Source organism: Oncorhynchus tshawytscha, linkage group LG10 (genome assembly GCF_018296145.1).
Source record: "Oncorhynchus tshawytscha isolate Ot180627B linkage group LG10, Otsh_v2.0, whole genome shotgun sequence".
Lineage (NCBI taxonomy): Eukaryota > Metazoa > Chordata > Actinopteri > Salmoniformes > Salmonidae > Oncorhynchus > Oncorhynchus tshawytscha.
In genome coordinates this window covers 78,819,877-78,839,943 of record NC_056438.1, presented here as the reverse complement: position 1 = coordinate 78,839,943, position 20,067 = coordinate 78,819,877, and the positions used below count along the sequence as shown (strand labels likewise).

The window sequence follows — 20,067 nt, the reverse complement described above, 5'->3', positions numbered from 1 at the left end:
CTTGTTGAGTTGCGTTCAAGGCAACTAGTTAAGTCTTGCAAACAGTAGTGGAGGCTGATTGGCAATGGTTAGCAGCCCGGTTCTTGTTGAGTTGCGTTCAAGGCAACTAGTTAAGTCTTGCAAACAGTAGTGGAGGCTGATTGGCAATGGTTAGCAGCCCGGTGCTTGTTGAGTTGCGTTCAAGGCAACTAGTTAAGTCTTGCAAACAGTAGTGGAGGCTGATTGGCAATGGTTAGCAGCCCGGTTCTTGTTGAGTTGCGTTCAAGGCAACTAGTTAAGTGTTGCAAACAGTAGTGGAGGCTGATTGGCAATGGTTAGCAGCCCAGTGCTTGTTGAGTTGCGTTCAAGACAACTAGTTAAGTGTTGCAAACAGTAGTGGAGGCTGATTGGCAATGGTTAGCAGCCCGGTTCTTGTTGAGTTGCGTTCAAGGCAACTAGTTAAGTGTTGCGTTCAAGTCTGGTCTGTTCTCCTGAAATTTTGTTCATCCTTAACACCAAACACGTGTGTCTGGGGGTTGCAAATACTTTTCTGTAGAAACAATAAGCTTCATGTGATTTCCAGTATATTGTTATTAAATTCATAGGAACAGACTGGATTGGGGAATCATAACAAGTGACATCAATAAGGGATCATAGCTTTCATCTGTATTAACCTGGTCAGTCTATCTATGTAATTGAAAGATCAGGTGTTCATAATGTTTTGTAAGCTCAGTTTACTGTACACATACACAAACATGCACAAACAGGAGTTTTGAGTCATAAAATAATTTGCAAGAGCAACAAATGACTGAGAGAGAGAAATAATATCAAATAAGATCTGTCTGAATGGAGTTCTTTACTTTCACCTGCGTGTGTGTGTGTGTGTGTGTGTGTGTGTGTGTGTGTGTGTGTGTGTGTGTTTTGGTTTTCAATTTGCAATGTAATGTATTTGAAACTGATATATTTTTTCTTTTCTGGCAACAGCCTACGTTTAAAAAAAATGTATATATATATATATATATATATATATACCATTTTGGGTGGGGGCTACACCCTTTGTCTCGCCCGCCTCCTATAATATCTCTGTCCCGCCTCCACACACAGCTGACCAATGAAAGCGTTTAGCTCACACAGAAGGACCAATCACTGAATAATGTACTCTGGAATCTGGAGCAATGGCGGTGTTATTCGGGTTTCCTTTTCGCTTCACCGGGTCGTTGTTCTGCTGCGTGAATGTATGAATCTACAAATCATCTAGATAGTCAGACACATGATGATGTTATAATTTGGGCTAGGAATTTGTTGTCTAGATCAATGAAAGTGTATGCGTCATGCGCGCACTTAATGTAAAGTCTGGAGCCGCATGGCGTAAGGAGGAGCGGCTTTTACGCAAATGTAGATTCTCATTGAGTCTGTCCAATGAGAGAACGGCTGAAGTTATTATTTTATAACGCCAGACAGCTGCATGGTGTAAATAGGCCCTGTATCTAGAACAATCTGAGGAGGTTTTCCACGGTAAGACATTTAAAATATATATATATATATATATATATATATATTCTATGACAATCATTGTTGTAGCGCGTCTTCAGCAAACCAAAATGTATCCAGCGACTGTAGCCTGTATCTCGTTCTGCCCCCCTGAATCGTCTGTAGACTGTTGCCTGTATCTATTTCTGTCCCATTGAATCGTCTTTAGCATAATGGTAGATAGGCTATTATAGCACTGTCACTATTCTAGTCACAGTGCTATAGTAGATCTAAAGTAAATGTCCTACAGGCATAGATTCCACCGTCATATGTCCAATAGACATGAATAACGCCAGAGTGGATTGATCCTGGGTTGACGTGTGTGTTTTCCCCCCCAGATGGCCATGTCTCTGGCTGACAGAGCTCTAGGAGCCATCATTGGATCAGCTGTAGCCGACGCAGCAGGTAATGACTAATACAAATCGTTGGCGTTACTGTATAAATAGTTTGGACTTTTTTTTGTATAAATAGGGAGTTTTTCTTGACCAACTCTAGGTGCTATAGTTTCTGCCTGTAAATAGGGCGCAGTTTTTTTGTGTTTTTTGCGGGGGATTTTTTACAGATTTTCTATAATGTTGTTGGAATTTGGTTTATAGAGCTCCCATCACATGGTCTCTTCTCAGAGGCAAACATAGATAGTGCTCACGAGTATGATTTAGAACATAAAATGGCATCATTGTATTCAGCATCAGTGTGTATTAATAACTCTGTGAAATAATGTTGAAAAACCTGCACCATCCCTTCTAGCCCAGCAATTTTAATGTTAAGGATAAAAAAAAAAAGAACATACACATAATAAACAGGTATTTACTTTGGCCATCAGCTTCCCCTCATGACATGAGGTCAATTTGACTGTCAATCCCATCCCAGCCCAGCCCCTGCACTGGGTGTACGACCTGGATAAACTGGATGGCTTCCTGAATGAGGCCCCTACACCTGAGTTCAGGCCCAAGTCAGCCAACCCTTTCTACCGCCGTGACACGGGTAACCAGAGCTGCTACGGGGACCAGGCCTTCGTGTTGCTGGAATCACTGTCTGAATGTGGAGGTATAGTCTGTTCTATTATAGTGTGGCACAGTATGCAACTTTTTTTTAAACTAACTGTTCTCTTAAGATTAACCTCAAAACTATTCCTTTAGCTACACAGCATCTTCATAGATTCAGACCTTGTTGTTTTTTTGTTTTGTTTTTTTCTCTCCCATTTGTTCAGGTCTGAACGTCAATGATCTGAGGAAGAGGACGTATAACTTCTTTGGGCCCAGGTCCGAGTATGACACCCCTGTCAATGACCCGTACAGGGATAGGAGTGGTAAGGAAACCTGATGATGAAGGCTGAAAGGAATGAATACACTCCATTCAGGATCACGTAGTGGATCAATATAGTTGCATCTAAAATAAAACAAACATGACAGGACTGTATATATATATATATATATATATATATATATATATATATTTTAGGCTGTGGATATATACGACCAGCAGATCCCTAGCCTTAAATTGAACTTTACCCTAACCTCACCACTTCCTCTATGTCAGGGGAAACTGGCCCCCAACCATGCATGTTAATGATTGTCAAAAAGCTGAATGTGTTGTATTGTGTGTCGCGTAAGGACCCAGACCCCAGCTGCCCATTGAGGGACCATGGCGACATGGAAGTATAAAGAGCTTCATGAAAAACATGGACGCAGGCAAGGAAGAAACAGGTAAACAATAATAAAAACAACATTATGTGTATACTATACGTACGTGATAGATGTAAAATAAAGCCTTACCAGCTCTAATGTTGCGTAATGTCTCTCTGGTCTTCTTCTAGGATGTGAGACGGACTTTCAGCCGGATGGCATAGCAAAGCTGGCTCCGATCGTTGCGTTGTATGCTGGGAAGCCTGACATGTTGGAGAAGGTAGAGGAGGCTGTCCGAGTCACGCAGAACAATGACGCGTGTGTGGCTGAGACACTGGCAGCAGCAAGGTCAGTTTCCTGTGTGAAGGAAACATACTGTAAAGCATGTACAGGTATCAGGACATGGTGATCACGAGAGCTCTGAGTTCAGGCGGGCCTTCGAGCTTCAGTAAATAAAGGAACGGAGGGGTACTCAACAACAATGACAGAAATCATGTGGAGGACTTACCAAGAAAAACTTCCAAACAGACTAGGTAGAGGTAGAAAGGAGTTGGGAGTCCTCCACACAAACAGCCAAACAGACTAGGTAGAAAGGAGTTGGGAGTCCTCCACACAAACAGCCAAACAGACTAGGTAGAGGTAGAAAGGAGTTGGGAGTCCTCCACACAAACAGCCAAACAGACTAGGTAGAAAGGAGTTGGAGTACTCCACACAAACAGCCAAACAGACTAGGTAGAAAGGAGTTGGGAGTACTCCACACAAACAGCCAAACAGACTAGGTAGAGGTAGAAAGGAGTTGGGAGTCCTCCACACAAACAGCCAAACAGACTAGGTAGAAAGGAGTTGGGAGTCCTCCACACAAACAGCCAAACAGACTAGGTAGAAAGGAGTTGGGAGTACTCCACACAAACAGCCAAACAGACTAGGTAGAAAGGAGTTGGGAGTCCTCCACACAAACAGCCAAACAGACTAGGTAGAGGTAGAAAGGAGTTGGGAGTCCTCCACACAAACAGCCAAACAGACTAGGTAGAAAGGAGTTGGGAGTCCTCCACACAAACAGCCAAACAGACTAGGTAGAGGTAGAAAGGAGTTGGGAGTCCTCCACACAAACAGCCAAACAGACTAGGTAGAGGTAGAAAGGAGTTGGGAGTCCTCCACACAAACAGCCAAACAGACTAGGTAGAGGTAGAAAGGAGTTGGGAGTCCTCCACACAAACAGCCAAACAGACTAGGTAGAGGTAGAAAGGAGTTGGGAGTCCTCCACACAAACAGCCAAACAGACTAGGTAGAGGTAGAAAGGAGTTGGGAGTCCTCCACACAAACAGCCAAACAGACTAGGTAGAAAGAGTTGGGAGTCCTCCACACAAACAGCCAAACAGACTAGGTAGAAAGGAGTTGGAGTCCTCCACACAAACAGCCAAACAGACTAGGTAGAAAGGAGTTGGGAGTCCTCCACACAAACAGCCAAACAGACTAGGTAGAGGTAGAAAGGAGTTGGGAGTCCTCCACACAAACAGCCAAACAGACTAGGTAGAGGTAGAAAGGAGTTGGGAGTCCTCCACACAAACAGCCAAACAGACTCCACACAAACAGGTAGTAAAGGAGTTGGAGTACTCCACACAAACAGCCAAACAGACTAGGTAGAGGTAGAAAGGAGTTGGGAGTCCTCCACCCAAACAGACTAGGTAGAGGTAGAAAGGAGTTGGGAGTCCTCCACACAAACAGCCAAACAGACTAGGTAGAGGTAGAAAGGAGTTGGGAGTCCTCCACACAAACAGCCAAACAGACTAGGTAGAGGTAGAAAGGAGTTGGGAGTACTCCACACAAACAGCCAAACAGACTAGGTAGAAAGGAGTTGGGAGTCCTCCACACAAACAGCCAAACAGACTAGGTAGAAAGGAGTTGGAGTACTCCACACAAACAGCCAAACAGACTAGGTAGAAAGGAGTTGGGAGTACTCCACACAAACAGCCAAACAGACTAGGTAGAGGTAGAAAGGAGTTGGGAGTCCTCCACACAAACAGCCAAACAGACTAGGTAGAGGTAGAAAGGAGTTGGGAGTCCTCCACACAAACAGCCAAACAGACTAGGTAGAAAGGAGTTGGGAGTCCTCCACACAAACAGCCAAACAGACTAGGTAGAAAGGAGTTGGGAGTCCTAGGTAGAGGTAGAAAGGAGTTGGGAGTCCTCCACACAAACAGCCAAACAGACTAGGTAGAAAGGAGTTGGAGTACTCCACACAAACAGCCAAACAGACTAGGTAGAAAGGAGTTGGAGTACTCCACACAAACAGCCAAACAGACTAGGTAGAGGTAGAAAGGAGTTGGGAGTCCTCCACACAAACAGCCAAACAGACTAGGTAGAGGTAGAAAGGAGTTGGGAGTCCTCCACACAAACAGCCAAACAGACTAGGTAGAAAGGAGTTGGAGTACTCCACACAAACAGCCAAACAGACTAGGTAGAAAGGAGTTGGAGTACTCCACACAAACAGCCAAACAGACTAGGTAGAGGTAGAAAGGAGTTGGGAGTACTCCACACAAACAGCCAAACAGACTAGGTAGAGGTAGAAAGGAGTTGAAGTACTCCACACAAACAGCCAAACAGACTAGTTGGAGGTAGAAAGGAGTTGAAGTACTCCACAAAAAAAGGCAGATAAAAACATTTGCTGACTTTAATCCATTGTACAGGATGCGAACAGATGACTGACGTTTCGACATTGCAAAACACATCATTATAGACCTAATAACTGGTTATACACAGAGCAAAACACAACATTATAGACCTAATAACTCTGGTTATACACAGAGCAAAACACATCATTATAGACCTAATAACTCTGGTTATACACAGAGCAAAACACATCATTATATACCTAATAACTCTGGTTATACACAGAGCAAAACACAACATTATAGACCTAATAACTGGTTATACACAGAGGACAACACATCATTATAGACCTAATAACTCTGGTTATACACAGAGGACAACATTATAGACCTAATAACTGGTTATACACAGAGCAAACCACAACATTATAGACCTAATAACTCTGGTTATACACAGAGGACAACATTATAGACCTAATAACTGGTTATACACAGAGGACAACATTATAGACCTAATAACTCTGGTTATACACAGAGGACAACATTACAGACCTAATAACTCTGGTTATTCACAGAGGACAACATTATAGACCTAATAACTCTGGTTATACACAGAGCAAAACACATCATTATAGACCTAATAACTCTGGTTATACACAGAGGACAACATTATAGACCTAATAACTCTGGTTATACACAGAGGACAACATTATAGACCTAATAACTCTGGTTATACACAGAGGACAACATTACAGACCTAATAACTCTGGTTATACACAGAGGACAACATTATAGACCTAATAACTCTGGTTATACACAGAGGACAACATTATAGACCTAATAACTCTGGTTATTCACAGAGGAAAACACAACATTATAGACCTAATAACTGGTTATACACAGAGCAAACCACAACATTACAGACCTAATAACTGGTTATACACAGAGCAAAACACATCATTATAGACCTAATAACTCTGGTTATACACAGAGGACAACATTATAGACCTAATAACTCTGGTTATACACAGAGCAAAACACATCATTATAGACCTAATAACTCTGGTTATACACAGAGCAAAACACATCATTATATACCTAATAACTCTGGTTATACACAGAGCAAAACACAACATTATAGACCTAATAACTGGTTATACACAGAGGACAACATTACAGACCTAATAACTGGTTATACACAGAGCAAAACACAACATTATAGACCTAATAACTGGTTATACACAGAGCAAAACACATCATTTTAGACCTAATAACTCTGGTTATACACAGAGCAAAACACAACATTATAGACCTAATAACTGGTTATACACAGAGCAAAACACATCATTATAGACCTAATAACTCTGGTTATACACAGAGCAAAACACAACATTATAGACCTAATAACTCTGGTTATATACAGAGCAAAACACAACATTATAGACCTAATAACTCTGGTTATACACAGAGCAAAACACATCATTATAGACCTAATAACTCTGGTTATACACAGAGGACAACATTATAGACCTAATAACTCTGGTTATACACAGAGGACAACATTATAGACCTAATAACTCTGGTTATACACAGAGGACAACATTATAGACCTAATAACTCTGGTTATACACAGAGGACAACATTATAGACCTAATAACTCTGGTTATACACAGAGGACAACATTATAGACCTAATAACTCTGGTTATACACAGAGGACAACATTATAGACCTAATAACTCTGGTTATACACAGAGCAAAACACATCATTATAGACCTAATAACTCTGGTTATACACAGAGCAAAACACATCATTATAGACCTAATAACTGGTTATACACAGAGCAAACCACAACATTATAGACCTAATAACTGGTTATACACAGAGGACAACATTATAGACCTAATAACTTTGGTTATATACAGAGCAAACCACAACATTATAGACCTAATAACTCTGGTTATACACAGAGGACAACACATCATTATAGACCTAATAACTCTGGTTATACACAGAGGACAACATTATAGACCTAATAACTCTGGTTATACACAGAGGACAACATTATAGACCTAATAACTCTGGTTATACACAGAGGACAACATTACAGACCTAATAACTGGTTATACACAGAGGACAACATTACAGACCTAATAACTGGTTATACACAGAGGACAACATTACAGACCTAATAACTGGTTATACACAGAGGACAACATTACAGACCTAATAACTGGTTATACACAGAGGACAACATTACAGACCTAATAACTCTGGTTATTCACAGAGGACAACATTATAGACCTAATAACTCTGGTTATACACAGAGGACAACATTACAGACCTAATAACTGGTTATACACAGAGGACAACATTACAGACCTAATAACTCTGGTTATACACAGAGGACAACATTACAGACCTAATAACTCTGGTTATACACAGAGGACAACATTACAGACCTAATAACTCTGGTTATACACAGAGGACAACATTACAGACCTAATAACTGGTTATACACAGAGGACAACATTACAGACCTAATAACTGGTTATACACAGAGGACAACATTACAGACCTAATAACTGGTTATACACAGAGGACAACATTATAGACCTAATAACTCTGGTTATACACAGAGGACAACATTACAGACCTAATAACTGGTTATACACAGAGGACAACATTACAGACCTAATAACTGGTTATACACAGAGGACAACATTACAGACCTAATAACTCTGGTTATTCACAGAGGACAACATTATAGACCTAATAACTCTGGTTATACACAGAGGACAACATTACAGACCTAATAACTGGTTATACACAGAGGACAACATTACAGACCTAATAACTGGTTATACACAGAGGACAACATTACAGACCTAATAACTCTGGTTATTCATTTAAAACCCAAATGGCTTTTCCTTCTTTCTGTTCCAGGATCCTAGAGCATTTCATCCTGAATGGTCCTGATGAGAAGGTCCTAGATTCTGTGCTTGATCAGCTCACTGACCCGAACAGGAAACAGCCACAGGACTTGGACAAAGCTGTGGTTGGTATGTGACTCACTGACTGGGAGGCCCACCCTGGCCTGTGTCCCAATAATCTGTCCTTTCTCTTAAAGTATGCAATCGTCCACTACTAACTATTCATGCATCCTGTATGAGTAGTTACCATGAAAAAAAAGTAATTCTATTAGAATAAATATGTAATGATCTAACACATTTCTTATCAATTCTACTCTGTTTTAGGCCACATTTACCAGGTGAGGGAGAATCTGTCCAAGGCTCACCAGGATCTGATCCCCAGTGTGTTCCCCAACAGCTGTGGTCAGCTATGTCGTTTAACACTCATTCACTTTTAATTGAACCTGTTTGATGTTACTTTTTTGTGGGGATATGAAATATAAACCGAATTAAATTATGGTTGTCCGTCCTCGTCTTGGTCTCAGTCTGTCAGTTGTGTTTGAGTGGGTTTTAAGTGATCGGGTTGGGTACTGTGGCTGATGTTTTCTATTCTACTGTATGGTCTCGATCTCTTAGGTTTGCCTGGTTCGTTCCAAGCGGCGCTGCATGGGGTCCTGACGGCTAAGGAGTTTGATCAAGCTATCAGGGACACCATGGTGTGCGGAGGATGCACCTGCAGCAGGAGCTCATTCATCGGTGCCTGTCTGGGGGCTCAGGTACCATGGACACTTAACACTAGTCTTTTCTTATTTACCACTGACTTTGCTAATAGTTACTTACTGAAGAAAATGCTTAGTTTCCCTTTTAAGATGAATGCCCAACGTGTACGTCGCTCTGGGCAAGAGCATCTGCTAAATGACTACAATGTAAAAATGTATCAGGGCTCTGGTATGGAACACTGTATAACTAGGACCGAACTAGGACCGAACTAGGACCGAACTAGGACCTAACTAGGACCGAACTAACTGTGGATCTCTTCTGGATGTTCTGGTGACTTACTGATATGACTCGGGTAACTATGGACACTATCAAACAGGGCTGTACCTGGTCAGGTAACTATGGACACTATCAAACAGGGCTGTACCTGGTCAGGTAACTATGGGCACTATTAAACAGGGCTTTAGCTGGTCAGGTAACTATGGACACTATTAAACAGGGCTTTAGCAGGTCAGGTAACTATGGACACTATCAAACAGGGCTTTACTTGGTCAGGTAACTATGGACACTATTAAACAGGGCTTTACTTGGTCAGGTAACTATGGACACTATCAAACAGGGCTTTACTTGGTCAGGTAACTATGGACACTATTAAACAGGGCTTTACTTGGTCAGGTAACTATGGACACTATTAAACAGGGCTTTACTTGGTCAGGTAACTATGGACACTATTAAACAGGGCTTTAGCTGGTCAGGTAACTATGGACACTATTAAACAGGGCTTTAGCTGGTCAGGTAACTATGGGCACTATCAAACAGGGCTTTACCTGGTCAACTCGGGGACATACCTTTAATGGATCTCTTCTGTATAATCTGATGTTCTAGGGTCAGCAGTTTCCTGGCCATGTTTATGACTTGGCTGGGAAAGACTACTACTAAGACTGTTCAAGTCACGTATGGTCATGAAAAACTCGGGTCTCCATATTAAATATACATTTCATTATGGTTAGATTTTTTTTTTTTTAATGAACTCCAAAAATAATAATACTAACGTTTTTATTCAATGTTTTATCCGTACAGATTGGGCTTCAAGGCATCCCTAACTCATGGAAGACCAAGACACTACGGTACAACTCTCTCCTGGAACTCGGCAAAAAAGTGACTGAACGTTATCACCAAATGTAATCCAACTACTTCTGACCGTTTATATTCACATTCTAGATGACCACGTATGTAACCTTATTACCACCCGTTCCCACTATCTTCACTGACTGGTACTTTGACAGAACATTAAATGAAGGTCCCAGCCTAAACGAGTGGGTTGGGACTGGATGCTCTTTATTCTGTTGACTCGCAGTATGTTGTATGAAGATGATTCTACTTGTTATTTTCAATGAAGGCATTTCTATAATAAAGCCATCCTTATAAACACTTCCTCTGTGACTTGATGTTGGTAAAGCCCACCATGGCTAGGAGATATGCTCCTGGAGTAATGTGAAGATGACACAGATGCCTAAAGAAACATCTGGTAAAAGGTGGGTTTAACGTGAGGTGAAATGTAGGTTGAAATGCTCCCTCCATTAGATATGCGCTGGCCTAAAGCCCATTCTGTTCAGTCAGTCTATGACCACAACTCCTTACCACAGGATTACACTGTAGTCTGTCTGAGATTAAACCATGTTCTTTTTCCTAATGTTTAGAGAACATTCCCAGAACATTCCTACATTTCTTGAACAAGAACATATTGGCCAGAACCACCCTTCCTGGACACTGTCCATTCCAATCTCTGAACTCATACACACAAGTTGAACTTGCGAACACGCGTGGTTGCACGCACGCTCACACACACACACACACTGACAGCCAAAGGTTAAATAAAAAATGTTTAAAATAAAAACACCATTGCAATGATATGAGTATGGGATGTTCTCATGTCATTTAATGTATTTTATTCAACATGGGATTATTTTTCTCCCGCCTAAGACCCTCTCTCACCACATCTGACACAGAAAAGCGTTTTCATTCATTCATTTTCTCCCCAATCGATTATGGAAATGCAGTATTTAGGGGTCAAATTATAGCTCATCTAAAACCGTGTTCAACAATTTTCCTTGTCTATGAATCCCTAAATGGAATTGAACCTGCCTATCTGTCAGACCTACTCTCCCCCCATGAACCTCCACTCACGCTATGTTCAACTCAGGTCAAACTGCTCCATGGCCCCAGGACCTGGCTCCTCCCACGCACCACACAGTTGGAACTCCCTTCCTGACAAACTCAGGGCTGTTCAGACAGTTGGGGCTTTTAAAGCAGGCCTTGAGACTCAGAAGGTTGGGGCTTTTATTAAAGCAGGCCTTGAGACTCAGAAGGTTGGGGCTTTTATTAAAGCAGGCCTTGAGACTCAGACGGTTGGGGCTTTTATTAAAGCAGGCCTTGAGACTCAGACGGTTGGGGCTTTTATTAAAGCAGGCCTTGAGACTGAGACGGTTGGGGCTTTTAAAGCAGGATTTTTTGTCAGGCCAACCATTCCTCCTAGATGTTTATTTTTCTCCTAGATCTTTTATTTTATGCACTTTGAGATTATACTTGTATAATTAAAAGCGCTTTACAAATGTTATTATCTCTGTAATAAGTAAGAATTATTGTGACTGATTTGATTTCAGGAAAAGTATTTTGTATTAATTTACCATTTTTTCCCACGGCAGAACTACAAGGCCACAGTGAAAAGGTAAGTGATCTGCCTCCTGTCTCTCTTGACTCTGTGGTTCTGAACCCAACCTCCACAGCAGCACTGACTTGACTCTGTGGTTCTGAACCCAACCCCCACAGCAGCACTGACTTGACTCTGTGGTTCTGAACCCAACCCCCACAGCAGCACTGACTTGACTCTGTGGTTCTGAACCCAACCCCCACAGCAGCACTGACTTGACTCTGTGGTTCTGAACCCAACCCCCACAGCAGCACTGACTTGACTCTGTGGTTCTGAACCCAACCCCCACAGCAGCACTGACTTGACTCTGTGGTTCTGAACCCAACCCCCACAGCAGCACTGACTTGACTCTGTGGTTCTGAACCCAACCCCACACTAGCACTGACTTGACTCTGTGGTTCTGAACCCAACCTCCACAGCAGCACTGACTTGACTCTGTGGTTCTGAACCCAACCCCTACACTAGCACTGACTTGACTCTGTGGTTCTGAACCCAACCCCCACACTAGCACTGACTTGACTCTGTGGTTCTGAACCCAACCTCCACAGCAGCACTGACTTCACTCTGTGGTTCTGAACCCAACCCCTACACTAGCACTGACTTGACTCTGTGGTTCTGAACCCAACCCCCACACTAGCACTGACTTGACTCTGTGGTTCTGAACCCAACCTCCACAGCAGCACTGACTTCACTCTGTGGTTCTGAACCCAACCCCTACAGCAGCACTGACTTGACTCTGTGGTTCTGAACCCAACCCACACAGCAGCACTGACTTGACTCTGTGGTTCTGAACCCAACCCCCACAGCAGCACTGACTCCTTAATGCTTATTTCAGAGCCCATTTCACACTGCCGGATCCACAGCTGGTCTCAGGATTGTGAAATACAGCGAGTCATTTTACTTACCTAGATGAACAATTTCCTTTATTTATCTATTTAACACAACTGTTGGGGTGGCAGCGTAGCCTAGTGGTTAGAGTGTTGGACTAATAACCGCAAGGTTGCAAGATTGAATCCCCGGGCTGACAAGGTACAAATCAGTCATTCTGCCCCTGAACAAGGCAGTTAACCCACCTGTTCCTAGGCCGTCATTGAAAAATAAGAATTGGTTCTTAACTGACTTGCCATGTTAAATAAAGGTTCAATAGATCTGTCATTCTCATTGAAAGCAAATCAAAGAAGCGGTAGATCACAGTTTCTATGATTCCCGTTCTTAAACTTTGTCTTTTTACTTTCAGTTTTGTACACCAGCTTCAAACAGCTGAAAATTCAAGATTTTTGGTTTGAGAAAATATATTCACAGAGGTTTAGATGGTATAATGATTCTGCACACTATACATGCTTGATTTGTCACATAAAGTGAAATTAGGCAAACTATTAGAATTTTTGCAACCAGGAAATGGTGGACTTGCCTAGTTAAAAAAAAAAGGTTAAATAAAAAAATAAAAACAAACAAAAATATGTTGCTGTAAAAAACATATATTTTTATAGATCAACAAGATGTATATTGTTTAAAAGCATTTAAAGTGTTGTTGTTTTGTTTTCCTTCTGTCCTGGTCAGTCCTGACGTCACGACCAGTTCTAATCTCTAGTTCTGTCTGTTCAGGACCTGTGATTCTGGACCCAAAACAAAGTCAACCCACATCTCATCCTGTCTGACCCAGTGTGGAAGATCTGACCAGCATGAAATGTTATGAAGAGAGACAGCAGCTTCCTGACAACCCAGAGGTTTGATACCTGGGGATTGGTCCTGGGCTCTGAGGGCTTTAACTCAGGGACAGACAGACAGCCGGGACGTTGAGGCTGGGGACATAATGGTTCATGGGTGTCTGACCAGTCTGGTCAGAGGACGGGAAGGAGGAGCATTAAAAGGTGGAGGGTATATTACAATGAAGGTAAACACAGAGCACCTCCCCATTAGTGCCAGACTTTCCCATCAGAGTGGACTAGAATAAAGTAAAACTATCATTCTCTGACCCTGATAATAACACATTCCTACACACCCTCACACACACACACCCTCACCGAGAGAGTCTTTCTAGCCTATCATCTGGCTGAAATTGTCCACATATTGCACAACAATTCCATGTGAATCTGATAACTAGAATGTGTAGACTTTCCCAGATACAGTTTGTCGTCCTGTCATCAGTCATAATGTCTCAGATGACAACTGAACTGACATCATATTCATTAAGCACCAACGCATATTTTCAACTGGTTCTATTACCGAAATATGGTTCCTTTCCCCCCACTTGTTTGATGTTCCCAGACTCTCTATGTTTAACAAAGGCTATTCAAGAGTCCTTCAGTAGAGTCAGAGAGAGAGGCCAACGTCATGACAATGCACTATATATACAAAAGTATGTGGACACCCCTTTCAAATTAGTGGATTCAGCTATTTCAGCCCCACCCGTTGCTGACAGATGTATAAAATCGAGCACACAGCCATGCAATCTCCATAGACAAACATTGGCAGTAGAATGGCCTGTACTGAAGAGCTAAGTGACTTTCAACGTGGCACCGTCATAGGATGCCACCTTTCCAAGGAGTCAGTTTGTCAAATTTCTGCCCTGCTGGAGCTGCCCCGATCAACTGTAAGAGGTGTTATTTTGAAGTGGAAATATCTAGGAGCAACAACGGCTCAACTTCAGTAGGCCACAGAAGCTCACAAAATAGGACCACAGAGAGCTGAAGCGCATAAAAATTGTATCTCCTCGGTTGCAACACAAGTTCCAAACTGCCTCTGGAAGCAACGTCAGCACAAGAATTGTTCATCAGGAGCTTCATGAAATGGGTTTCCATGGCTGAGCAGATGCACAAGAGCCTAAGATCACCATGCACAATGCCAAGCATCAGCGGGAGTGGTGTAAAGCTTGCTGCCATTGGACTCTGGAGCAGTGGAAACGTGTTCTCTGGAGTGTTGGATTACGCTTCACCATCTGTCAGTCCGACGGACAAATCTGGGTTTGATGGATGCCAGGAGAACGCTACCTGCCTGAATCCATAGTGCCAACTGTAAAGTTTGGTGGAAGAGGAATAATGGTCTGGGGCTGTTTTTCATGTTTCGGGCTAGACCCCCTAGTTCCAGTGAAGGTAAATCTTAACACTACAGCATACAATGAAATTCTAGATGATTCTGTGCTTCCAAATGTTTTGGCAACAGTTTGGGGAAGACCCTTTCCTGTTTCAGCATGCCCCCGTGCACAAAGCGAGGTCCATAAAGAAATGGTTTGTCGAGATTTGTGTGGAAGAACTTGGCTGGCCTGCACAGAGCCCTGACCTCAACCCCAAAGAACACCTTTGGGATAAATTGGAATGCCGACTGCATTATGGGAGTATTATTTCAGTCATGGTAATGAAACATTCGAACACAAAACACCAAAAAAAACGGAATTCAATATTATGCATAACATTTTTTTCTCTCATTTACTTCTCAGTTCAGCCATTTTACTGTTTTAAGCCTCCCCTTTTGTTGCACGCTGGGAACCTTTTCATGACATCATCTGTGGAGGGCAACCAATAGAAGATAAAGCACACACAGTACCTACTTGTTATCCTGCCAATCACTAAATGAAGAAGTTTAAGAAAAATATAAACTTAAATTGTGCCTTTTGTAATGACCACCCAGAAACGTGTGTTGCATATTTTTTTGGGCATTGTATTCATGTAAGGAAACTGTGGCAAGACATCAGTAAATGTATAATTAAACACGTTTAGGAGGATTTTACACTATTGGGGAGAGATGTACTGCTTGTATTCTTTACCCATGATAGAAATAAGTTGAACATTTTTAATTTAATTAATTTAATTATTATTTTTCATTATTCTTCCCTAGACTTTCTAAGCAAACAGCTGGAGGCAGGGCTTTCTCCTATCGAGCTCCGTTTTTATGAAATGATCTGCCTACCCATGTGATAGGCGCAGACTCGGTCTGAACCTTTAAGTCTTTGTTGAAGACTAATCTCTTCAGTAGGTCCTATGATTGAGTGTAGTCTGGCCCAGGAGTGTGAAGGTGAATGGAAAGGCTCTGGAGCAACGAACCGCCCTTGCTGTCTCTGTCTGGCGGGTTCCCCTCTCTCCACTGGAATTCTCTGCCTCTAACCCTATTACGGGGGCTGAGTAACTTTCTTACTGGTGCTCTTCCATACCGTCCCTAGCAGGGGTGCGTCACTTGAGTGGGTTGAGTCACTGACGTGATCTTCCTGTCCAGGTTGGCACCCCCCCTTGGGTTGTGCCGTGGCGGAGATCTTTGTGGGCTATACTCGGCCTTGTCTCAGGATAGTAAGTAGGTGGTTGAAGATATCCCTCTAGTGGTGTGGGGTCTGTGCTTTGGCAAAGTGGGTGGAGTTATATCCTGCCTGTTTGGTCCTGTCCGGGGGTATCGTCGGATGGGGCCACAGTGTCTCCTGACCCTTCCTGCCTCCAGTATATATGCTGCAATAGTTTATGTTTCGGGGGGCTAGGGTCAGTCTGTTATTTCTGGAGTATTTCTCCTGTCTTATCCGGTGTCCTGTGTGAATTTAAGTACGCTCTCTCTCTCTTTTTCTTTCTTTCTTTCTCTCTCTTAGAGGACCTGAGCCCTAGGACCATGCCTCAGGACTACCTGGCCTGATGACTCCTTGCTGTCCCCAGTCCACCTGGCCGTGCTGCTGCTCCAGTTTCAACTGTTCTGCCTGCGGCTATGGAACTCTGACGTGCTACCTGTTCCAGACCTGCTGTTTTCAAATTTACCAACAAAACACCACATTTTCTTGCCTTACAACTAGAAATGTAATTCTATCTTTTTTACTCTACTAACAAAAAAGCTGTTGGAATTATAAGTGTCTGTATGTCCCTTAAGGTCCTTGTTTAATGTGATATTTTACCCCCTAGCCCCGCCCGCCCCCCAGCCCCGCCCCGCCCCCAGCTCCGCCCCCAGCTGCCCCACCCCAAGCCTAATTGTCCTTTGTGTATTATTTATATATACTTGTGTTCCCCATGTACCTTCTGTATTGATTTGTTGTTAATACAAATTAAAAATAAAATAGATAAAGCACACATAGAACAGTTAGGGGTCATAAATACCATCTTTATCATGAACAAAACTTTTATATCAGAAGTTTATCTGATTCAGTTTAATAAGACATCCATGGCCATTATGTGCAATGATTGATTTGTAAATTCAGTTAAGGAATAGTTACGGGGGTGGTGAACTTGACAACATCGCGACAACTTGCAGTGGGTTCAGAACAACAACGACAACAACTGTCACTGGGCAACTGTCACTGTCGCAAAAAAAGGGTGAATATCAGGGGATATCTTTATCTATATATTTCCGGATATCTGACATTTTATTAGATACAAGGAGTAGACATACTCCAGATATGCATGTCCTTAATTTCATATATGGAGCTAGGATATTCTCCGTTTTGAGACAGTTTCTAGAGCCCAGAAATCTCCCTGCTCCCATATGAGACCAGGGAGATATCTGGGGTGAGATACAGTATGTTCAAAACACACACCTGAAGCACGTACAGCCATTTACATATATCTAGCGTTTCAATCTGTGACGTCACTCGCTCTGAGACCTTGAAGTAGTGGTTTCCCTTGCTCTGGTTCCCCTTGCTCTGGTTCCCCTTGCTCTGGTTCCCCTTGCTCTGCAAGGGCCACGGCTTTTGTGGAGCGATGGGTAACGATGCTTTGTGGGTGACTGTTGTTGATGTGTGCAGAGGGTCCATGGTTCACGCCCGGGTATGGGCGAGGGGACGGTCTAAAGTTATACTGTTACAGATGCATATCCACAAAACTCCAAAGATGCATTGGAAATGGTGTGTATAGCCTAAACACTGGTCTAGAATATCAAACACTTGTCATGTAAAGATATCTGATATGGTCCCTTTTCACCCAGAGCGTAGGCTATACAATTTGTTTTAATTTTATAACACCCTCCAAAAGGGCACTAGGGAGTTTATTTTTCTATTTTTATGATGAAACGGAATAGAGCTGAGCACAGTCAAAATCCTAGAGGAAAACCTGGTTCAGACTGCTTTCCAACACACACTAGGGGAACAATTCACCTTTCAACAAGACAAGGTCAAATACACACTATACACCAAAATATATACTTACCAAGGTGACAACGGGTATGAATACAAATTGAAGGCGCTGTATAGTTCTCTAATATGTGTGGGAGTACTTTAGAACATATTTCCAACATTAAAATCACATGGAGCTCATTTGCTGGTGTTTGTACAGTCGTTTATGTCCAACAAATTATTTACTATTATTTTTTAAATCCTTTGTTGGGAACCCTGTCATGGTCTGTCCGCAATATATTATTGTGTGCATAATCTGTAACAAAATGAGCCAGGTTTTCATCCAATTGGCAATACATTTTCATGGTAATATTCAAAAAAAATATTCAGAAAAACATCATGCGCATTTTCCCACCAGAGATGTTTACATCAAATTGAGTTGTTGCGGGAAAAAAATATGTGCGTGATGAGGTAGTGCACATACAAATACATTTTGCCGTTAAAACATGGGTTTCCCTATCATTTTCAACACTGCTGGTTGTTCTCTCACAGAAAATGTAGCATTATATAGCGTGTGCCCACTCTGGTGTGGACACCTGCGCTCCAGCCAGCAGCTCGCAGATACAGTGCGGGTATAGCCTACATCAGTGGTTCCCCGACCTTTTCGGTTACTGTACCACCAGTACCCCTGAAGTGCCTCTTTATGTACATTTTACTGTTAGGCCTATGGTCTCACGAGTCTTCCAAAGTACCCCCTGCCCCTGGTTGGGAACTACTGGCCTAAATGATGAGACTAGTATGGACAAAAGAGCGAGATTCTTTGTATTTGTCAAATGGCAGCCAAGCATCGGAAAGGTGCATCACGCTTCATCACTTTGCACTTTTACCAGCCTGTGAATTTTGATCATTTATATAATCTGTAGCCTAATAAACTGCACGCTTTCCCGGTGAGTCGTAGCGGAAGGATCGCACCACATGTCATCGAGTGATTCAAACATTTCTCACATAATTCATTTTACTGACACAAAAAGATCCCACCATGTCTATCATATTTAGCTTTGTCTACATTTGAGAAAAAAATGGTTTCCATCCTGCTTTACATGACATTTTCTTATCCGACATGTACTTTACTCGCATGAAAAGGTTGGATGAAATCTGGCCATGGGAAATGCAAAAATCCGGTCTGTTGTTTCCTGAGAACTTTGTTCTGAGAATTCTCACATTCTCCAAAGTGTTCCCTTTCAATTGCTATCATGGTTATGCATATGTGTAGTGGGGTATTTGCGGTATAACTCAAAGTAAATGATATTCAGGTGATACCTTTTCTTATTTTGCTGGTCTGAGTATATTCATTCCTTCACGGTCAGGCGTGTTATGCAGTAGATTGAATTACAATAAGGAGTCAGGACACAAGAGGGCGCTCTTACTATTTTGTTGGACTAGCGATCAAGGCAAATGACTTTTGAACTGTCACTAGATGTAGTTGAATCATGTGCTTACTTTTCCCACTGCGTTTCAGGTAAAGATTCCTTTATTTGTCCAAACCGAGAGTGTTGAGAATTTATAAGGAACACGGTGTGACATTCTTTAAGATGTTTATCGGTAACAAATGAATAAATTTGACCAGAATGCAATGAAGCTAATAAGCTCTGGAGCTAAGATATCTAGCTATGAAGAGGGACTGCTAGCTAGTTTTAGAGGGGTGCCGCCAGTGAATCTCAGGTATGCGTTTCCATATTCAAACAACTATTTTGTAATACATATTGCAGTCAATTTATCAGACTGTATAATTGTATAAAAGGGAGAATATGTTATCTCATGTTTTAAAGGGAGATGCAGAATGTAGTTGTGCTGGTTTTACTGTAAATCACTGTCATGGTTCTATTATAAACCTTTTGAACTGGTGTCTTGCTGATTCTGTCGTCATGAAATGAAGGGGCTTTCTATACTAGACTGGAACATTATGTGAATGT

At 42.1% G+C, this 20,067-nt stretch overlaps 1 protein-coding gene across 1 annotated transcript; it reads left to right on the top strand.

Moving 5' to 3' along the window:
• The first annotated feature begins 1,335 nt into the window (after window positions 1-1,335).
• LOC112260918 (crystallin J1A) lies at window positions 1,336-10,805 on the top strand. The gene is made up of 10 exons (XM_042329151.1): window positions 1,336-1,494; window positions 1,848-1,914; window positions 2,380-2,556; window positions 2,720-2,818; window positions 3,123-3,215; window positions 3,326-3,482; window positions 8,689-8,804; window positions 9,000-9,077; window positions 9,291-9,430; window positions 10,452-10,805. The coding sequence occupies exons 2-10, from the start codon at window positions 1,848-1,850 to the stop codon at window positions 10,554-10,556; spliced, it is 1,032 nt and encodes a 343-aa protein (XP_042185085.1). The 5' UTR covers window positions 1,336-1,494; the 3' UTR covers window positions 10,557-10,805.
• The last annotated feature ends 9,262 nt before the right edge of the window (window positions 10,806-20,067 follow it).

Coding starts and splice junctions, on each gene's coding strand:
- LOC112260918 (XM_042329151.1), top strand. CDS start 1,848: ATGGCCATGTCTCTGGCTGACAGAGCTCTAGGAGCCATCATTGGATCA. Junction 3,216..3,325: donor CGCAGGCAAGGAAGAAACAG/GTAAACAATAAT, acceptor GTCTTCTTCTAG/GATGTGAGACGGACTTTCAG. Junction 8,805..8,999: donor CTTGGACAAAGCTGTGGTTG/GTATGTGACTCA, acceptor ACTCTGTTTTAG/GCCACATTTACCAGGTGAGG.